At 42.1% G+C, this 18,331-nt stretch overlaps 1 protein-coding gene across 2 annotated transcripts in view; it reads left to right on the top strand.

The window, feature by feature from the left end:
- LOC126191306 (endophilin-B1) overlaps positions 1-15,034 on the top strand; it is a 224,580-nt gene extending 209,546 nt beyond the window's left edge. For both annotated transcript variants that reach the window (XM_049932133.1, XM_049932134.1), the window contains one exon: positions 14,792-15,034. In XM_049932133.1, the coding sequence (XP_049788090.1) occupies positions 14,792-14,902 (111 nt within the window). In that variant the 3' untranslated portion in view covers positions 14,903-15,034. The remainder of the gene's footprint in view (positions 1-14,791) is intronic.
- Positions 15,035-18,331: the final 3,297 nt, after the last annotated feature.

Here is an 18,331-nt window from a genome sequence, read left to right as displayed (position 1 = left end):
GAGCCAATTGAGGAAGGGCGCCTTGCATGGTGCACTGTATCCATCGTGCGTTGAGACCTTTAGCCAGCTTTCTAGTCGTCGCAATGCTGTCCCGCTCGTTTTCCATCTCTTGGGTGAGGATACCTTCCTGGGTGTGATTACCACTATGCACTGTGCAGTGTTGCTTTTTGTTGAGACTATGACCTTGGACATTTTTGCACCCAAGATCCAGCACGGTAGCCAGTCCTTTGTGGTGGGGCTGCCATGTACCCTGTTGGTTGTAGTCCCCTGACAACACAGGGATCGCTCTGCTGAAGCCTGCGCCGTTAACTCCCCATGTATGCCAAGGAGTAGATGCCTATCTCCCTGGGGCATTGGGACTCCTGGCTTTGGCCATCCTGCCAGGTGGCCCTTGCTGAGGCTGGGTGGCACCCGTGGGGAGGGCCCTTGGTCGGAGTGGGTGGCATCAGGGCGGATGACCCATAGTGAAGCGTGGTACATCATCTCTCGCTTGTGGCCAGCCACCAGAAGTCTCTAAGCGCTTTCAGGCTCAATTTAATGCTCAGAAGTACGATCCGAAAATGTTCCCCTCCCTGGCCACATCGTGGGAGGAGCGTAAGTCTCAGGATGACAGTGGCAATTATTCGCCCCAGTTCCTAGTTTGTACGAGAGCTGATGGGGAGTCTGTCATGTCCACAAAGCCTCAGTTCTTTGTAGAGCATTTAGAGGACAAGTTTGGGGAGGTGGAGGGTTTGTCCAAAATGCGCTCTGGGTCAGTTTTGATAAAAACGGCATCCTCTGCCCAGTCACGAAGGTTACTTGCCTGTGACAAGTTGGGGGATGTTAACAGTACCATCACCCCACATACGAGTTTAAATATGGTCTATGGTATTATTTTCCATAGGGACCTACTTTTGCAGTCTGATGATGAGCTGCGCACCAACTTAGAGCGTCGAGGTGTGCATTTCGTCTGGCGCGTTCATCGGGGTCCGAGGGATAATCAGGTTGCTACCGATGCCTTCATCTTGGCCTTCGAGGGTGATACGTTACCGGAGAAGGTCAAGGTGATGCTCTACTGGTGTGATGTCAAGCCCTATATCCCTCCCCCAATGCGGTGCTTCAAGTGCTGGAAGTTTGGCCATATGTCTTCCCGCTGTACTTCCAGCCTCACATGTCGAGACTGCAGACGCCCATCACATCCCAATACTCCATGTGCCCTACCTCCCATCTGTGTCAACTGTGGAGAGCATCATTCACCTTGCTCACCAGACTGCAGGATCCTACAGAAAGAGCGCAAAATCTTGGAATATAAGACCCTGGACCGACTGACCTATAGTGAGCCTAAGAGAAAATATGACTGACTACATCCTGTGAGAATGACATCTTCCTATGCCACTGCTACAACAACCATGTTCAGTTCTGAGAATTCCAGCTGGATTGACGAGCCGTACAACTCCACATGCCCCCTTGCCCGTGGGGGGCTCTACCCACCCTGTTGCTCCTGCGCCACCTACCTCGGGAGCAACACCCTCCCACTCCTCAGGGACGTCCGTCCTTGTTTCTAAGCCGGAGAAGCGTCCACCTTCTTCGGCTTCTCACACTCGCAAGGGGTCCCTTGGGTCCCTCCCTTCCCAGGTTTCCACAAGCGGGAAGTCTGACTCCCGACAGTGGCATCAGTGCCCACAACCAGCTGGTCGCAGGGCTTCGCGATCTTCCTCCTCCCCCCCGGAGACTGAATCGGTGAAGCCCTGCCAGCCAGTGAAACCCAAGGAGCAGCGTGAGAAGTCCAAGAAGAAGAGCTCTAAGCCCAAGGAATTCGCGGTGGCACCCACCCCACCGCAAGTTTCCAGCTCTGCGTCTGAGTATGAGGTGGATATTCTAGCGTCCACTGAGGACCTCAATCTCACCTGTCCCTGAGACGCAATGGGTAGCACTTGCACAGGTGCTCAGTCGGAGGCAGCAGGTGACCCAGCAGCGTAATCTGCCTCCCCAGTCCCTTCACGCCTTTCTCATCCATGGATAATATCATCCTCCAGTGGAACTGCAGCGGTATCTTCCACCATTTTGCTGAGCTCCGACAACTTCTCAGCCTTCACCCTTTCCTCTGCATTGCTCTTCAAGAAACTTGGTTTCTGGCAATGCGAACCCCAGCCCTCTGTGGCTATCGGGGTTATTATAGGAACCTGGCAGCTTATGAAAGGGTCTCTGGTGGTGTCTGCATCTACATCCTTCACTCTTCACTCCCTTCATGGCGAGTCTGTCCCTCTACAAACACCATTAGAGGCTGTCGTTGTTCAGGTGTGGACGCCACAGGCTGTTACTATCTGCAGTCTTTATCTTCCACCAGATGGTGATGTCCCACAGCATGTCCTGGCTGTGCTGATAGCCCAATTGCCGCCACCTTGCCTGTTACTGGGCGACTTCAACACTCATAACCCTCTGTGGGGTGGGTCAGTGGCAACAGGTCGAGGTGCCACCGTTTAGCATGTATTGACACAGCTCGAACTTTCCATTTTAAATGATGGTGCCTTCACACATTTCAGTGTGGCACATGGCACGTACTCAGGCATCGACCTTTCGATCTGCAGCCTCTTACCGTCTGTCCAATGGAGTGTACATGACGAATTGTGTGGTAGTGGCCACTTTCCAATCTTTCTGTCACTGCCACAGCATCACTCTTCTGGGCACCCTTGCAGATGGGCTATGAATAAGGCTGACCGGGACTTGTTCTCCTCCATGGCCGCTATTGCACCTCTTTCTAATGAAGCCATTGATGTGGTGGTTCGCTCGGTCACCATCGACATCGTTACTGCCGCAGAGTCTGCCATTCCCCGTTCTTCTGGGTCCCCTCGGCAGAGGACTGTGCCTTGGTGGTCGCCTGCGTTCGCCAAGGCGATCAAAGATCGCAGGCGGGTGCTCCAGCGTCACAAGCGGCATCCCTCATTAGAAAACCTCATCGCCTTTAAACGGCTCTGTGCACGGGCCCGCTGCATCATTCGCCAACTCAAGCAGGAGTGCTGGGAACGGTATGTCTCCACCATTGGCCTCCATATCTCTCCATCGTAGGTTTGGGCCAAGATTAGGCACCTCTATGGCTATCAGACCCCTGTCAGCGTCCATGCCCTCTCACTGAATGGAGCAGTTTGTACTGACTCTGATGTAATTGCAAACCACTTAGCAGACCATTTTGCTCTCAGTTCCGCTTCTGTGAATTACCCAATGGTCTTCCACTGCATTAAAGAGCGGTTGGAATGTTGGAGCCTTTCATTTCTCACCCGCCATCCTGAATCCTACAATGTTCCATTCAGTGAGTGGGAATTCCACAGTGCCCTAGCCGCTTGCCCTGATACAGCTCCCAGACCAGATCGCATCCACTGTCAGATGCTGAAACACCTCGCAGTGGACTGCCAGCAATGCCTCCTCAAACTTTACAACCGTATCTGTGTCCAGGGTGAGTTTCCGTCGCAATGGCAGGAAAGGATTGTTATCCCCCTTTTGAAACCCGTCAAGAACTCATTGGAGGTGGACAGCTACCGCCCCATTAGCCTCACCAATGTTCTTTGCAAGTTGTCGAACGCATGGTGAGCCGGCAGTTGAGTTGGGTACTCGAGTCTCAGGGTGAGTTCCGTAAAGGCTGCTCTGCCGCCGACAATCTGGTGAACCTGGAGTCAGCCATCTGTACGGCCTTTGCCTGCCGTCAGCACCTCGTCGCTTTCCTTTTCGACGTGTGGAAGGCCTCCCGAGTTCAGGAGAACGGGGTACCACAGGGATCAGTTCTACGTGCCTGCCTGTTTCTAATTGCAATTAACGGGCTCGCTCTGGCGGTGGCAACGTCTGTCTCAGCTTCCTTGTATGCTGACAACTTCTACCTCCACTATAGCTCCATTGGCATTGCAGCTGCTGAACGTCAGCTACAGGGCACTATCCACAAGGCGCAGTCTTGGGCTGTAGCACATGGCTTCCAGTTTTCAGCTGCCAAGACCTGCGTTATGCATTTCTGCCGGCGATGAACAGTTCACCCTGAGCCACGGCTTTATCTTGCCGGCGAACTTCTTGCTGTGGTGGAGACACATCGGTTTTTGGGTGTGGTTTTTGATGCCCAGTTGACTTGGCTCCCACATATTCGGCAGCTTAAACAGATGTGTTGGCAGCATCTTAATGTTCTGCGATGTTTGAGCCACACCAGCTGGGGCGCCAACCGATCTATCCTCTTACGGCTCTACCAGGCATTAATCCAGTCCCGTCTGGATTACGGGAGCCTGGCTTATGGTTCAGCATCCCCATATGCGTTGAGGGTGCTGGACCCAATCCTTAACAGTGGGATCCGACTTGCCACTGGTGCTTTCTGGACCAGCCCTGTGGACAGCATACTTGTGGAGGCAGGTGTCCACTGCGGTTATGGCACCAACGTTTACTGGCCACTTATGCTACGCATGTTTGTAGCTTGCCCGGGCATCCTAATTATCATCTCCTGTTCCTTCAGTTGGTCGTCCATCTCCCAGAACATCGGCCCCGGTCGGGTTGTACGATCGCGGTCTGCGCCAGAGAGCTTCTCTCCGGGCTTGGGGTCTTCCCTCTTCCCCCTCCTTTCCGGGCCCCTCTGCGTACACCCCCATGGTGTGTGCCCCTCTCATGCCTTTGGCTCGAATTGGCACAGGGCCCGAAGGACTCAGTCCCTCCAGAGGCCTTCCGCCGCTGCTTTCTTTCCATCCTTGCCACATATCAGGGTTCTGGCATTGTTTACACTGACGGTTCAATGGTTGCTGGTCGTGTCGATTATGCTCTCACTCTAGGGGACCACTACGAACAACGTTCATTGCCGGCTGGCTGCAGCATTTTCACTGCTGACTGCTGAGCTGGTCTCCATCTTTCCTGCCCTAGAGTATACCCGCTCCTGCTCAGGTGAGTCCTTCGTTATCTGTAGCGACTCCCTGAGCAGTTTACGAGCTATCGACCAGTGCTTCCCTCACTCTCGTCTGGTGATGGCTGTCCAGGAGTCCCTCCATACTCTTGCCCATTGCGGTCGGTCTGTGTTCTTTGTGTGGACCCCAGGCAATGAACTTGTTGACCGCCTGGCCAAACAGGCCACCAGTGAAACAACTCTGGACATTGGCCTCCCAGAGACTGATTTGCGAGCAGTCCTATGCCGCAAAGTCTTCGCGCTTTGGGACGCTGAATGGCACGATCTGACCACACCCAATAAACTCTGTGCTATCAAGGAGACGACGACTGTATGGCAGTCATCCATGCGAGCCACTCGCAGGGACTCTATTGTCCTTTGTCGGCTTCGCATTGGCCACACCCGGCTGACGCACAGATATTTACTGAGCCGCGAGAACCTGCCTCTACGTCGCTGTGGGGCAGCTTTGACAGTGGTCCACATTTTGTTGGCCTGTCCACTTTTAGCTGTGCTCAGGCAGACATTGGTGCTGCCTTATATGCTCCCTGCCCTTTTAACAGATGACACTGCCATGACAGGCTTCGTTTTGCGTTTTATTCGGGCAGGGGGCTTTTATCACTTAATCTAAGTGTTTGTCTTTTTTGTGTTGAGTCTGGCCTTTGGCCTACGGTTTTAGACTGAGTTTTTAATGTGTTTCTTGGTGGTTGGCTTTTCCTTTTTTGTCTCTATGGTCGGCCAACCACTGTCACATTCTGTGTGATTTTAATCCTTTTTCTCTGATCTCTGTCTAAGTCTTTCTTGTCCTATGTCGTCTGTTGCCACATCCTTTGTCCGGTTTCCTTCTGTGTGGGTGTTTGACATTTTGGAAAAAGGGACCGATGACCGTAGCAGTCTGGTCCCTTTAATCCCACAAACCAACCAAAGCACAAAAACTGTATACCATAGTTGACACATCAGTGGTAGTGGCCTTCCTGACATGTTGGGCAGCAGAATACAGTGTTTTCAGATGAGTTTTATTTCAGCCTGTCCTACAGCAAAATTATGACGCTATCATATGATTACTACACGGCAGCTTCCAGTGTTGAGTGACATAGCAGGTAAATGCCAGTTTTGATAATTTTGGTCCCATCAAATACAATGTGCTCTCTTAACTGCTGTGCACTGAGGAAAATCTGAACAGCTACCCTCAGGGATGTTATTTCAGTTAGCGCAATACTGGGCCCATGAGATGGGGAATGAGCAAACGCTCTTCAAAGAATGGCAGGTACCACAGAATCCGTAGTATGCATGTTTCATTGTCATGTCATTCACTCAGTTTGTCTGTGATGGTGCTGGCTGCTGAATCGTTCATTGTGATTCTCAAGGAACTACTGCTGATGCTTCGTAGACCTGCATACAAATAGGTTTACCTTAAATTGTCAAGGTACATACCCAGGTCGTCTTTTATTCCATACTATGTCTTTAGAGGCAGACAGATGTAGCATATGTAGTCAAAACAATTCTGAATCCTCAAAAAGTCCGGTAATAATTTGTAGATTATCATGTTTCTTATTTGTAGCATTACGCTTCTTAAAATTGCGTGTATCCTTTTCAGTGTTGCTTTTTCCAAAATAATTATTCTACAGAAAATAATTCCAATTTTCATCAAAAGAATATCTCTTACAGTGATAATTTATTGTAAATAAATTAACTTAATTAGAATTTTCAGGTGTCAAATATTACAAATAACCCACATTGTTGTTGTTATTTATACTTATTGTATGACACCAATAGATAATTTTAAAAAATTATTATTTCACACACTCACAGTTCCCAAACGGTGCCAGTATGGCCACAATTTACTGTCGTTGTTGTCATCTTTATTCTGAATATTGTTTAGATGATCTTCTCTGTGATAATCTATCAGGTGCGAGGCTCTTCATCTCTGCATACCCATTGCAGCTTACATCCATTTGAAGCCGCTTATTGTAGTCAAACCTTGGTCTTCCTCTTTAGTCTTACCTGACCACACTTCTCTCCATTCCCAACCTGATTGATTCCTATATATCTCTGGATGCATTTCTGCCGTCAATTTCTTTTCTCTTCACTTCGATTCTATACCTTCAGATACTTATTTGATCTACACATCTGTTTTTCAGCATTCTTCTACAATACCTAAATTCAAACTCTTGTATTATCTTCATGTCTGAACTGTTTATTGTTCACATTTCGGTTCCATATAAAGCTACAAGCTAGACAAATACCCTCAGAAAAATTTTCAGACATTTGCATGTCGTGTTTACAAATTTCTCTTTTTCAGAAATGCTTTTCATGTTGTTGCTAGTCCGCATTTTATATCGTTGACCATCATCACTTATTTTGTTGTCCAAATAACAAAACTCACCTACTACTTTTAATGTCTCATTACATAATAAGTTCTCCTGCGCCACTAGATTTAATTCAACATTTCATTTCCCTCATTTTGTTGTTGGTGTTCATCTTATTACTTCTTTTCAAAACACTATCAGTTACATTCAACTGCTCTTTCTAGACCTTTGCTGTCTCTTACAGAATTTCAGTGTCATTTTCCAAACTGTGAAGTGTCCATTTTAGAAGTATACTATACTTTCTTGGTGAAAAATATACCATATTTTATGGACTAGAAGACGCACTTTTTTCTATGAAAAATTGTCTCCAAAGTTCAGGGGCATCTTATACTTGAAAGTAATATAAAAATGTTCAGTGTTTGATATAAATTCCTGCCAGTCCTAAGAATGCTCATATATTCAGTGGAGTGGGAAACCTCTCTCTATGTGGCAGCATTTGATTCAACTGGCAGCAGCAGTGCACCCATGCAATGAACATGAGTTGTGGGGATTCACAAGCTTGCTAACACTGTCTCCCTCATGCCCCACCATCACAAACTCGGAACACTGTATAGCCTATAATACATCATTGCAGTCTATGGTGCCAATGAACTTCAAAGTGATTTGTGTTATCAGTAACAGTACAATACACTTGTTAGTAGCTAGTTTCGTAAAAAAAAAAAAAAAAAAAAAAAACAACAACACGTTTTTAATTGGCAGGCAAGTAAAGAAGAGCTGAAAAATTGAGGAAGACTAAATGTGCAAATACCAGGTGGGATGGAAAATGGCTAAAACTAGACGATGACATATTGAAATGGATTCAAGGTCATTGTCACAATAGCATTGGAATTAATACAAAAATGATTCAAATACCCGCTCGTAAGCTAGCGCTCCAGTGGAGCTTGACAGACTTCAAGGGTGATGTTAGTTGGTGCTACAGGTTTATGAAGCATCATGAACTAAGCATGTGAGCCAAAAGCAAAATGTCTCAGAAAATTCCACAAGATTATGAAGAGAAAATATCATCTTTCCATCACTTCAGCATTCAATATCGGGGGGGGGGGGGGGGGGGATGTGGGATAAAGTTAAATAGCATATATAGATGAAACTTCTCTGACATTTGATATGCCAAATAACAGAACTGTTGCTATGAAAGCTGCTAAAACTGTAACTATGAAAACAAGTGGATGTGAAAAAATGGACTACACTGATGTCCTTTCATGTTGTGGTGTTGATGCTAAACTTAATGCAGTGATCATTTTCAAGTGCAAAACAGTGCCAAAACCAGAATGAGATTTTAACTCTGCAGCGGAGTGTGCACTGATATGAAACTACCCAGCAGATAAAAAATTGTGTGCCGGACCAAGACAAACTCGGGACCTTTGCCAGGAAGTTTCATATCAGCGCACACTCTGCTGCAGAGTGAAAATCTCATTCAGGAAACATCCCCCAGGCTGTGGCTAAGCCACGTCTCCACTGTATCCTTTCTTCCAGGAGTGCTAGTTCTGCAAGGTTCACAGAAGAGCTTCTGTGAAGTTTGGAAGGTAGGAAACAAGGTACTGGCAGAATTGAAGCTGTGAGGATGGGTTATGCATCATGCTTGGGTAGTTCAAATGGTGGAGCACTTGCCTGCGAAAGGCGAAGTTTGCGAGTTCGAGTCTCGGTCTGGCACACAGTTTCAATCTGCCAGGAAGTTTCATATCAGCGCACACTCCGCTGCAGAGTGAAAATCTCATTCTGGAGACATCCCCCAGGCTGTCGCTAAGCCATGTCTCTGCAATATCGTTTCTTCCAGGAGTGCTAGTTCTGCAAGGTTCGCAGAAGAGCTTCTGTGAAGTTTGGAAGGTAGGAGATGAGGTACTGGCAGAATTGAAGCTGTGAGGACAGGTTGTGAGTCGTGCTTGGGTAGCTCAGATGTGTAGAGCACTTGCCCACGGAAGACAAAGGTCATGAGTTCGAGTCTCTGTCCGGCACACAGTTTTAATCTATCAGAAAGTTACAATGCCAAAACCTTCTGAAATACCACAAGGTGGTGGTGTTCTCATACATGACAAGGTTTGGATGGATGGGTCTGTTATGAAATTGTGGATTGACAGAATGTGAGAGAGAAGGAAAGGTGCTTTACTGAACAAGAGTTCTCTTCTTGTGCTAGATCAGTTTAGAAGTAATTTGAAAAATTGTGTGAAGAGAAGCTGAGACATGGAAATACACAGCTTGCTGTTATACCGGGAGGACCTATTCACAATTGCAATCTCTTAATGTCTCGATAAATAAACCATTTAAAGTGTATATGAGAGAGTAATGAAACTCGAATTTGTGCCAAAGGGAGCTTTAAACAGTTTGCAATCAAACAAGTGTGTCAGTGGATAAAACAGTCATGGTCTATAGTGAAAGAAGACATTATTGTTAAATCTTCCAAGAAAAGCAGCATAAGTAATGCTCTTGGTGGCAGTGAAGACCATTTTATATATGGAGACAACATCAGTGATGATGAAGAGTAAGAAGAACAAGAAGAGAGTTCAGATGATGATTTTTAGAAATTTGAAAGGTCAGTTAGGTTTTATGAACTAAAAAAATTCTTTTTTTAGGCATGGCTTTGCAATATTATAGTAAAACTGGTGAAAATGCTATTTTTTAAAACTGCTTAAGAATTAATGTGCATCTTATGGTCCATAAAATATGGTAATGGCATGTTGACCATATAAATGATTTTTTTACGCATTCAGAAGTTCTTCTTTGGTGTAGGAGAGTGCTCGAACAGATATGATTTGGTTTCTTTTAAAAAAAATATCTGTTGAATTTGTTACATCACTGGATAGAGTGCTGAAACTTTTTATGACCAAATACCTCACTCCTTTCTGTGTTAGACACACATTTTAAATTAAAAGGACTATTTAATCAAAATAAGATACTTTTGATTCAATACTTTGTGCAGATGAGTTTTTATAACTCCATAGCTTCAGGAAAAAAACAAAAAAAATTTAAAACAATATATTAACTGTCAAGTCTTTGTCAGCACAACCATCTGAATCACATAATTTGCATCAGATTTTAAACTACTGGGATGCATTTTTAGTTTGGGAGGAAGAAATAGTTGAGAATTGACAGACCCGGCCAATAAGGTAAATGGTGCAATATTGAGTTGTTTTTCACCAAATAAATGACAATTTCATGCTGCCAATTGGGGTAGGAAAAAAAAGAGGTGTGGGTGAATTTAGTGTTCTAGTTGGAGTCTTAAATCCCTTGTCAAAGAAGCTGTTGGTGCAACATACTCAGTCAATATTGTCTTCAACCTTGTTTTTTGTGAGTGTAGTTTTTCTGCTTGGGTGGTGGTGGTGGTGGTGGTGGTGGGGGGGTTCACTGATACATTCAGGAGTCTGCCCACGTCTTTACAGAATTATAGAGTAAAACAAAATCTTATCACCACTGTTGCAAGAAAATTGAATTATTGTGTGCATACACATACTTCGCCAATGGTCTTGTTGCAGTTGTAACATCGGTTTCCGTCGGATCATCTAAGTTACGTGCTGCCAGGCTGGGCTAGCACTTGAATGGATGACTATCCAGTCTGCCGAGCGCTGTTGGCAAGCGGGGTGCACTCAGTCTTTATGAGACAAACTGAGGAGCTATTTGATTGAGATGTAGTGTCTCCGGTCTCGTAAACTGACATATGGCCAGGAGAGCAGTGTGCTGACCACATGCCCCTCCATATTTGCATCTAGTGATGTCTGTGGGCTGAGGATGACAAGGCGGTCAGTTGGTACCATTGGCCTTCGGAGGCCTGTTCGGATGGAGTTATACTCACACTTCAGTAACAGATGAGCATTGGAAGCGTGAGATGGATGTAGAAAGGGGAGAGAAGGTGAAGAGCAGCAAGAAGAGGAGGAAGTGATGGACAGAGATGGCATAAGAGGAGAAGGTGGGACAGAGGGGGGTTGCAGAAGGAATGGATAGAGGGTAGAGGGGGGGGGGGGGGGGGGAATGGAGTGGATGAACAGAGAGCAGGGAAAGGAGGAGATGGGCAGAGAGAGAGCGGGGGTCCATGTACAGAGAGATGGGCTAGGAATGGGAGGTTCATGAGGCAAGTGGAAGATGCAGATGGGTAATGGACAGGTAGAAAAGGAAGAGGAAGGAGGAGATAGAGATGGGGGAGGAGGAGATGGACGGAGAGGGGGAAGGAGAAGATGGACGGAGAGGGGGAAGGAAAACATGGTCGGAGAGAGGGGGGAGAAGAAAATGGTTACAGAGGTGGCAGGAGAAGAAAGAGCTTTTTGTGTGTGTGTGTGTGTGTGTGTGTGTGTACGTACGTACTCACACACCCAAAATCTGATAAAAAAAAACTGTATACCCATTAGTGGTCCGTAGTATAGTACGTGTCCACTCTTCGCTTTTGTAATGATTTTTCTGCTGGGGATACTTCCTCTGCTGGGGGTGCTTTCAGTGAGGTGTACAAATGTTTTTTAGAGGAATTACAGCCTTTTCTTCCTAAAGAGCTGAAACCAAAGAAGGTCGAATGCAGGGTTCTGGAGTAAAGTCAGTGTTTTAAACATTAACTGATTCAAAATGTGTTACATTTTGTTGAGATCAGAACCCTGGACAAGCCAGTCCATTTCAAGGATATTTTGTGCACAAACCATTGCCTCACAGTCACATGAGCAACAGTCAACTTAGATGGGTTGAAATGTTGCTGATGGATTTGTTACAATGGTGACACCAATGACTAGTCCACGTTCAAAGTCACTGATTTCTCCTGGCCAACCGTTCTGGTCTTTCTGCTTTTCTACTGACAATGCAATACTCCCTGCCTCCTTTTATAGTGGCGGATCCACCTCTTGTGACATCTAGTAGTCAATTCTGCATTACGTAGGGCTGTCTGAATGCTTTTGATGATATGCAAGTGAATTGTGAATTTGCAAAATGACTACATTCCTAGAAGTACATTTTCAGAAAAAACAAAAAAACATTTACTATCTTACTGAAGTGAATATTGCACTAGATTATTGCGTGATATGCTACACACATCGAAATTACATAAGACTGTCATTACAAAAGCATGATCTTGTACTCCCTTCATGTTCTAATTTTGCTTTAAAAAAGAACAGCTTAAGTCGTTTTTCAAATTAACTTCAGTTGTGTTTGTTATGTAATAAAATTCTGACATATAAAAACATACAATTGTGTTTTCTGTATTGAAAAACATTCAGACTGCGTAGAACAGTAAATCACCCAGGGAAATAAACATACAGGACAACTTCCAAAGCAAAATTGCAAATTTACTCATTTGTCTTTGTTTGCCAAGCTGCAATTTTCTCATAAAATACTTTGGATTCATTGCAGTCTGGAATGTACTTGAGCATTTTGCATATATCTTTAATTTTATTTTTGTTGATTGGACGCACACCGTTTGGATAAGCATGTCTGTGTGATAATTCTTGGATACGTTTACATCCTGGCCCAAGGATGAAAATATGTAGAATTATTTTCTTTTAGCGCTAGATCTGACTATGTATTCACACATGTCCTTCGCTGTGTAGTCTGTCCGCACACCTCAAGTTATCTTTTCACTACTGCGAAGTCCCAATCATTTGGCAGAAAGGAGTGTCCTCTGATAGGGAAGAGAAGTCTGATGTTCAAAAAATGCCTGTGAGCACTTAAAACCACTAAAAACCTGATGAGAGTGGTGGTCTTATACTGGCCTGGACAGCCATCACAAAACAACAAGTGTTCTTCAATACTAGATGAGACACAGGTATTGAAACAGTGGAGGAGAAAACTGCATACCTTATTTGGACTTTTGTTAGCTTGCCTCTTGGTAGATTAGTTAGTTTTCATGTTATGCCCAGAGAAAAGTGGAACTGTCAGTTGACAATAATAATACATGTTCTGAAGTGGTATTTTAGGCAAGCAAACATTTTGCATGCAGTCAAATGTTACAGCAAGGAAAATCCTCTCTCTCAGTGCATAACTTGGGTGCATCTTCCAGTGTTTTGTAGTACTTTTTGCTGCGACATTTGTGAACTATGAGTTCTGCTGCAACAACACATTAGGATTGATCATTAAGTGCATTTCTGTTCACTTAAACATTCAGTTCTTCACACTTAATGGATGTGTCTGCACTGGGCCTAACAAATCTCAAAAGGAAATGGTTATTGAAATATCTGTAATAATAGTGTTAAAACACATTGCTATCAAGATATTTGACAAGAAACATTTCATGTGTTATTTTTACAGTTAGTTCACTGTTTACGTAGAAAACATCTGTGTTTCCTTACAGGGTTTGTTTAGTTAGAAATGACGCAATACGAGCATGAGGTATATCGGCCTCTTTTGTGTTTCCTGGTTTGTGTTTTCTACGCTGGTCTTTAGGAGACTTTCCGCTAAGTGGCAACTTACACAATCTCGTTATGCTGGATTTGGTAACACAATAAACACTGGGGAAGGCTTTCTTACATACTGCTATGCGCATGTCTGAATCTTTAACATAATACTTGAATATAGCTGCCCTAGTACCAGGCTCATCTTCCTTTCCTCTTCATCTTTTTATGGCAATTTTTACAATTTGTCCCTGTAAGAACATATCTTGTTCATTCTTAATTTCAAAATGTTTCATCTAATTAACTGCTTCTAACAATGAAGTTTCAGAAATCAAATTGAAACATTATTTCCTGCATTACAGTGGTTTATAAACAAGAGTCTGCATTATTAATGTCATTACCAGTTGCGATAAGCTGCAGTGATGTGTACAGGAACACTGTGTACAACAACATTGTGAAACAAAATTAAATCCAAATAGATTATCCGCAAGCAGGTCATGTTTGTGTAGGTGAATCTACCCCATATGATTTACATGCTCCAAACCTTTAATCTTAGCACATTTTTATTGTTTAAATGATTAATGGAAAATCTCATATAAAGATGTGAAACAAATACTAACAAAGAGATAGAGGGGCTGGCCAGTACTTACCTCAGCTCAGTACAGCCGATAGATACATGTGTATCTATCGGCTGTACTGGGCTGAGGTAAGTACTGGCCAGCCCCTCTATCTCTTTGTTAGTATTTGTTTCACATTTTTATTGTAGCTGTCTTGTATTCTGCACCCCTTTTAAGTCCTTTCCTCCTCATTTGGTCATTATTTTCTTCATTTCTAATAAAACCAATACATAAAGCACTGCTATTAGATGGCATTTTTGTTTTCAGAATATGTATCACAGGTCTACCACACAAACAAATGTAATATGGACCTTTTACCAGCTTAAGTCCTGGACTAAGGCTGTTTTGCTGGTAAACACGAATGTTCTGTTACTGTAAATAATGTAGAGAAGTTACAGACTAAAGTCATTTTGGTATTAAGCAATGTGAATTGGGTATTCGAACATTGCTGTGCCCATAACTCAAAACCTTGGAAATGTAGACTTAAGTTGTTGTGCAAATTAACAGTTCAAGTACAAAACTTAGTGTGTCAACCTATTGGCAATGATGTTTGGTGATAAAAACTACTACTGTTTTGTACTGCCCCAACCATGACCATCAATTACACTGTCAAAATGTTTGTTTTTCTGTTTTCAGGTGATCACCATTTGTGAAATTTCTGTTGATGAAACAGATTATTTCATGGGAGAGAGAGGCAATCAGAAAGGAAAAGTACCAAAGGCGTTCTTAGAAATAATCAATCCATAAAAGAAATGCAGATACCTGCTCAACTAATAGCAATATTGTCACATAGAGTGCATCCAGTTATGTTATATTTGCCATCAGTAAGAAAGTTGCAACAAGTTTTTGAAAGTGCCAGCGCAGTGGGTGTGTGGTGCGATGGGGGATTTGAGGGGGGCGGGGGGGGGGGGGGTGTCACTTACATGCACCTATGTTCATAAGAGAATAAAGGTTTTGGATAAATGTAGTCTAGAGCTTTACTGAAAATGTAGTTATAGTAAGATATTTGAGAATGACAGCTGAGAGAATGGAAAGGAAATAACATTCCACAATCTAAGTTTATTATTTCTCCTCCATGGGAGTAGCCATGGAGGAATCACTACCTTCATTTCCTATAACTGTTGTTACTATTTGGATTTGTGTATGACACTTATATTCATTTGGTCTGTGGGATACTAAACATCACATTAAAAAATCATATTTGTTACACTGGTGTCTACATTGCTGTTGCAAAATCTGCAATACATTCCTTTACTTCATTAAATCCAACAATTATGTAATTACTATGCATAAAATTAATGTACAATATATAGTAATGTAAGTGGGTAATGCCAACTTCTATGAGCTATTGTCCACAAAAATATTGTTGGTGTGTGGAAAACCAAATTCAGAGAAATTTGTAGTGAGTATAACATGGATATGGATTCATGTGTGTACCTTTACTCATACATGTATCTACATTCAGTAATACATTTTGAGAAAAAAATATAAGCTCTGGACTTTGTTTTCCTTGGCAAAATATGTTTTAACTCCTGTTGTGTTGTTTGTTATTCTAATAATTAAAAAATGAATAATGTAGCAGTGTCATGTCATGTCCTGTTACATTTTGGTATAACTCATAAATAAACTGCCTTATAACTTTATGAAAACAGAACGTAAAATTGTATCTTTCCAGTCAGATAGTGTTGGTAATAATCAGGAAATAACTGCAAATATAAAACGATAGAAGACTGATTTTCTAAAAATAAAGCTGAAAATGACAACTGGTTTGTAAATGAAAGATATTGATATTTTATTTCAATTCATTCTGTAACAAAGAAGGTAAAATATGCCCAGTATGGCATATATGCCTAAAGTATTATTTTTTATTGTTTTTATTCGTATGTCTCACACTGTTTATAACACCAGACAAATTAATCTTGTTGCTGTATTGCTTTGTATGACATTATTTTGGCACATAGTCAGTCTCAAAATCCGTGAATAATCTAATGATGTAAATATCAAATTCCATATACTATCTCACTGTAGAATATTCACTCTTTTTGGCAAAAAGTACATGTCATTAATACAACTTTATAGGCAATAAAATCCAAGCAATAAAAACTGTAGATTACAATGTTTCCCAGCACTCAGGTACCATTTGTATATAAACAATTACATAGTTTTCTCTGTGACTTCATATTCTTCTCTATGTTGTCAGTAACTTCCTTATAAAGTTTAAGGAGATACTGAGAAACAGTCTCATATATATTGTGTGTGTGTGTGTGTGTGTGTGTGTGTGTGTGTGTGTGTGTGTCAGAAAGTTAAACTTAAGTAAAGAAAGAAAATAACTCATGCAAAAAGCAACTACATGTTTTTGTCTATCTTTGCTCGGGTTTGGCAATCAAACAAATAAATTTTCACTGAAAGTGCATGTTGTCAAGTATGGTATCATTTTAGTCCCAGTTAAATTGTATGGAGATTTTGATACTCCTGATTTATATGAATTTTAAGCTTATATAGTTTTTTATTTTGTGAAGCCAGAGTTTATTGTGTATTATTGTTATGGATAAATAAGTAGAAAAATAAGTATGTATTACACTGTTTTATATGAAGTAGCCTGATGAAGTGATGTCCTACTTGTTTGTTGCAGCTCATATGAATAAACTAGACAGATGCACATCCTAGAAGGGCTGCTACCTATACACTACTTTGTTTTTCAATGTATTTCATTTTGCAATGTGATGAAAGTTTCCATCTCCTGAGTACAGGATATAAATTACATGATCCTCATGATAATTATTTTCTAAAGGCTTAGCTCTATCATTGCAACAATATCACTTAATCTCATATGTCACTTCAAGGTTTCCTGATAGGCCTTAACATGAATTCAGCTCATTATGATGACCTTCATTCGTATTCATACTTCCATTGCTTCTAGCCTCTGTTTATCTATTCTACTCATTGACAGCTCTCACATCTCAAGTAAGAAAATTCCAAACACTTTCTTTGCCTTGATGTTGATGTATATATTCATTAAGAGACTTTCCTTCACTTGGGATGCACATCTGGCAGTAGTTACCCACAATTTCCACAACACTTTTTTATCATCAGAATTTGTGCTCCCTAAACAGTAAAACTTTTTTAACTTGTCCACTTGCTGATTATCAAAGTACCACATTTGTAGTGATTTGTTGACTCACTGCAGGTGTGAATGTTTTCAGCATTCTGTTCGTATATTTTTCTGAATGTGCCACTAAAGCAATATTTTCATCGAGTCACATGCAATAGAAAGTTTCTTCTTTTATTTTAATTCACTTTGTTTTCACTTTTAAAATGTTAATACTCTCTTCAGTAAATATGTTGATCAAGTATGGTGAAAGGGGGCAATTTTATCTGATTTTTTTTCTGAATATAGTTCTTCCTTAAATAGTTATGTCTTCTGCTTCCTGTGTAGTTCCCTGGTGAACCTTCTATCATTCTCATCAATTCTCATTCTCCACCTAAGGTTGAATGTCAGTTCCAGTATAGCACATTAAAGTTCTTTTGCAAATCAGTAAAAAACTGCTGAAGTCTTTCTTTTTGTTGCCTGTCGACTCTCTAGTATTATCCACAATGATTATAATGTCTGTCACAGTTCTCATGCCGAATCAAATCCATCATTCTTTAAGCAAAATTTACCTTTTTTTGGTTCATTATTACATTTATTACATAGCAATGCCTTTGGTGTATAAAATAATAGAGTTATTGTTTTATAATTACTACTGCTGATATTTTCTTTTTTCAATAAGACAGTTGTTTTACTCTGACACCAGTCTTTGGGAATTTCCTCTTCTTCAAAGCAGTTGATAATTATTTGGAACAAGGGATTAATCACTTCTCAATCTCCTTATTTTTAGAAATTCTTATTCTATGTCATTGATATCCATTACTATTGCATCCATCATTTTGTGCAGAACGTGCTCAAATTCATCTTTGGTGAAAGTGGAAAGTTTCCTGAGCTTTCGTGATTTCTTAATCATTATACATATCTTGTGTGGATTTTTTTCCAGCATGCACATTTCTTTGCTGTCAGTTGGTAGGATCCATTTTTTGTCTTTTCCTTTGTAAATCTTGTTATTACTTTACTTTGAAGAATGCCATATTTAGGGTATCCTCTGCAGTACCAGGTGCCCGCTTTTCAGTTGCTTATGTGTA

The sequence above is a fragment of the Schistocerca cancellata genome, chromosome 6, assembly GCF_023864275.1.
Source record: "Schistocerca cancellata isolate TAMUIC-IGC-003103 chromosome 6, iqSchCanc2.1, whole genome shotgun sequence".
Lineage (NCBI taxonomy): Eukaryota > Metazoa > Arthropoda > Insecta > Orthoptera > Acrididae > Schistocerca > Schistocerca cancellata.
Note: the sequence above shows the minus strand (reverse complement) of the source record. Positions and strands in the feature narration are given on the sequence as shown.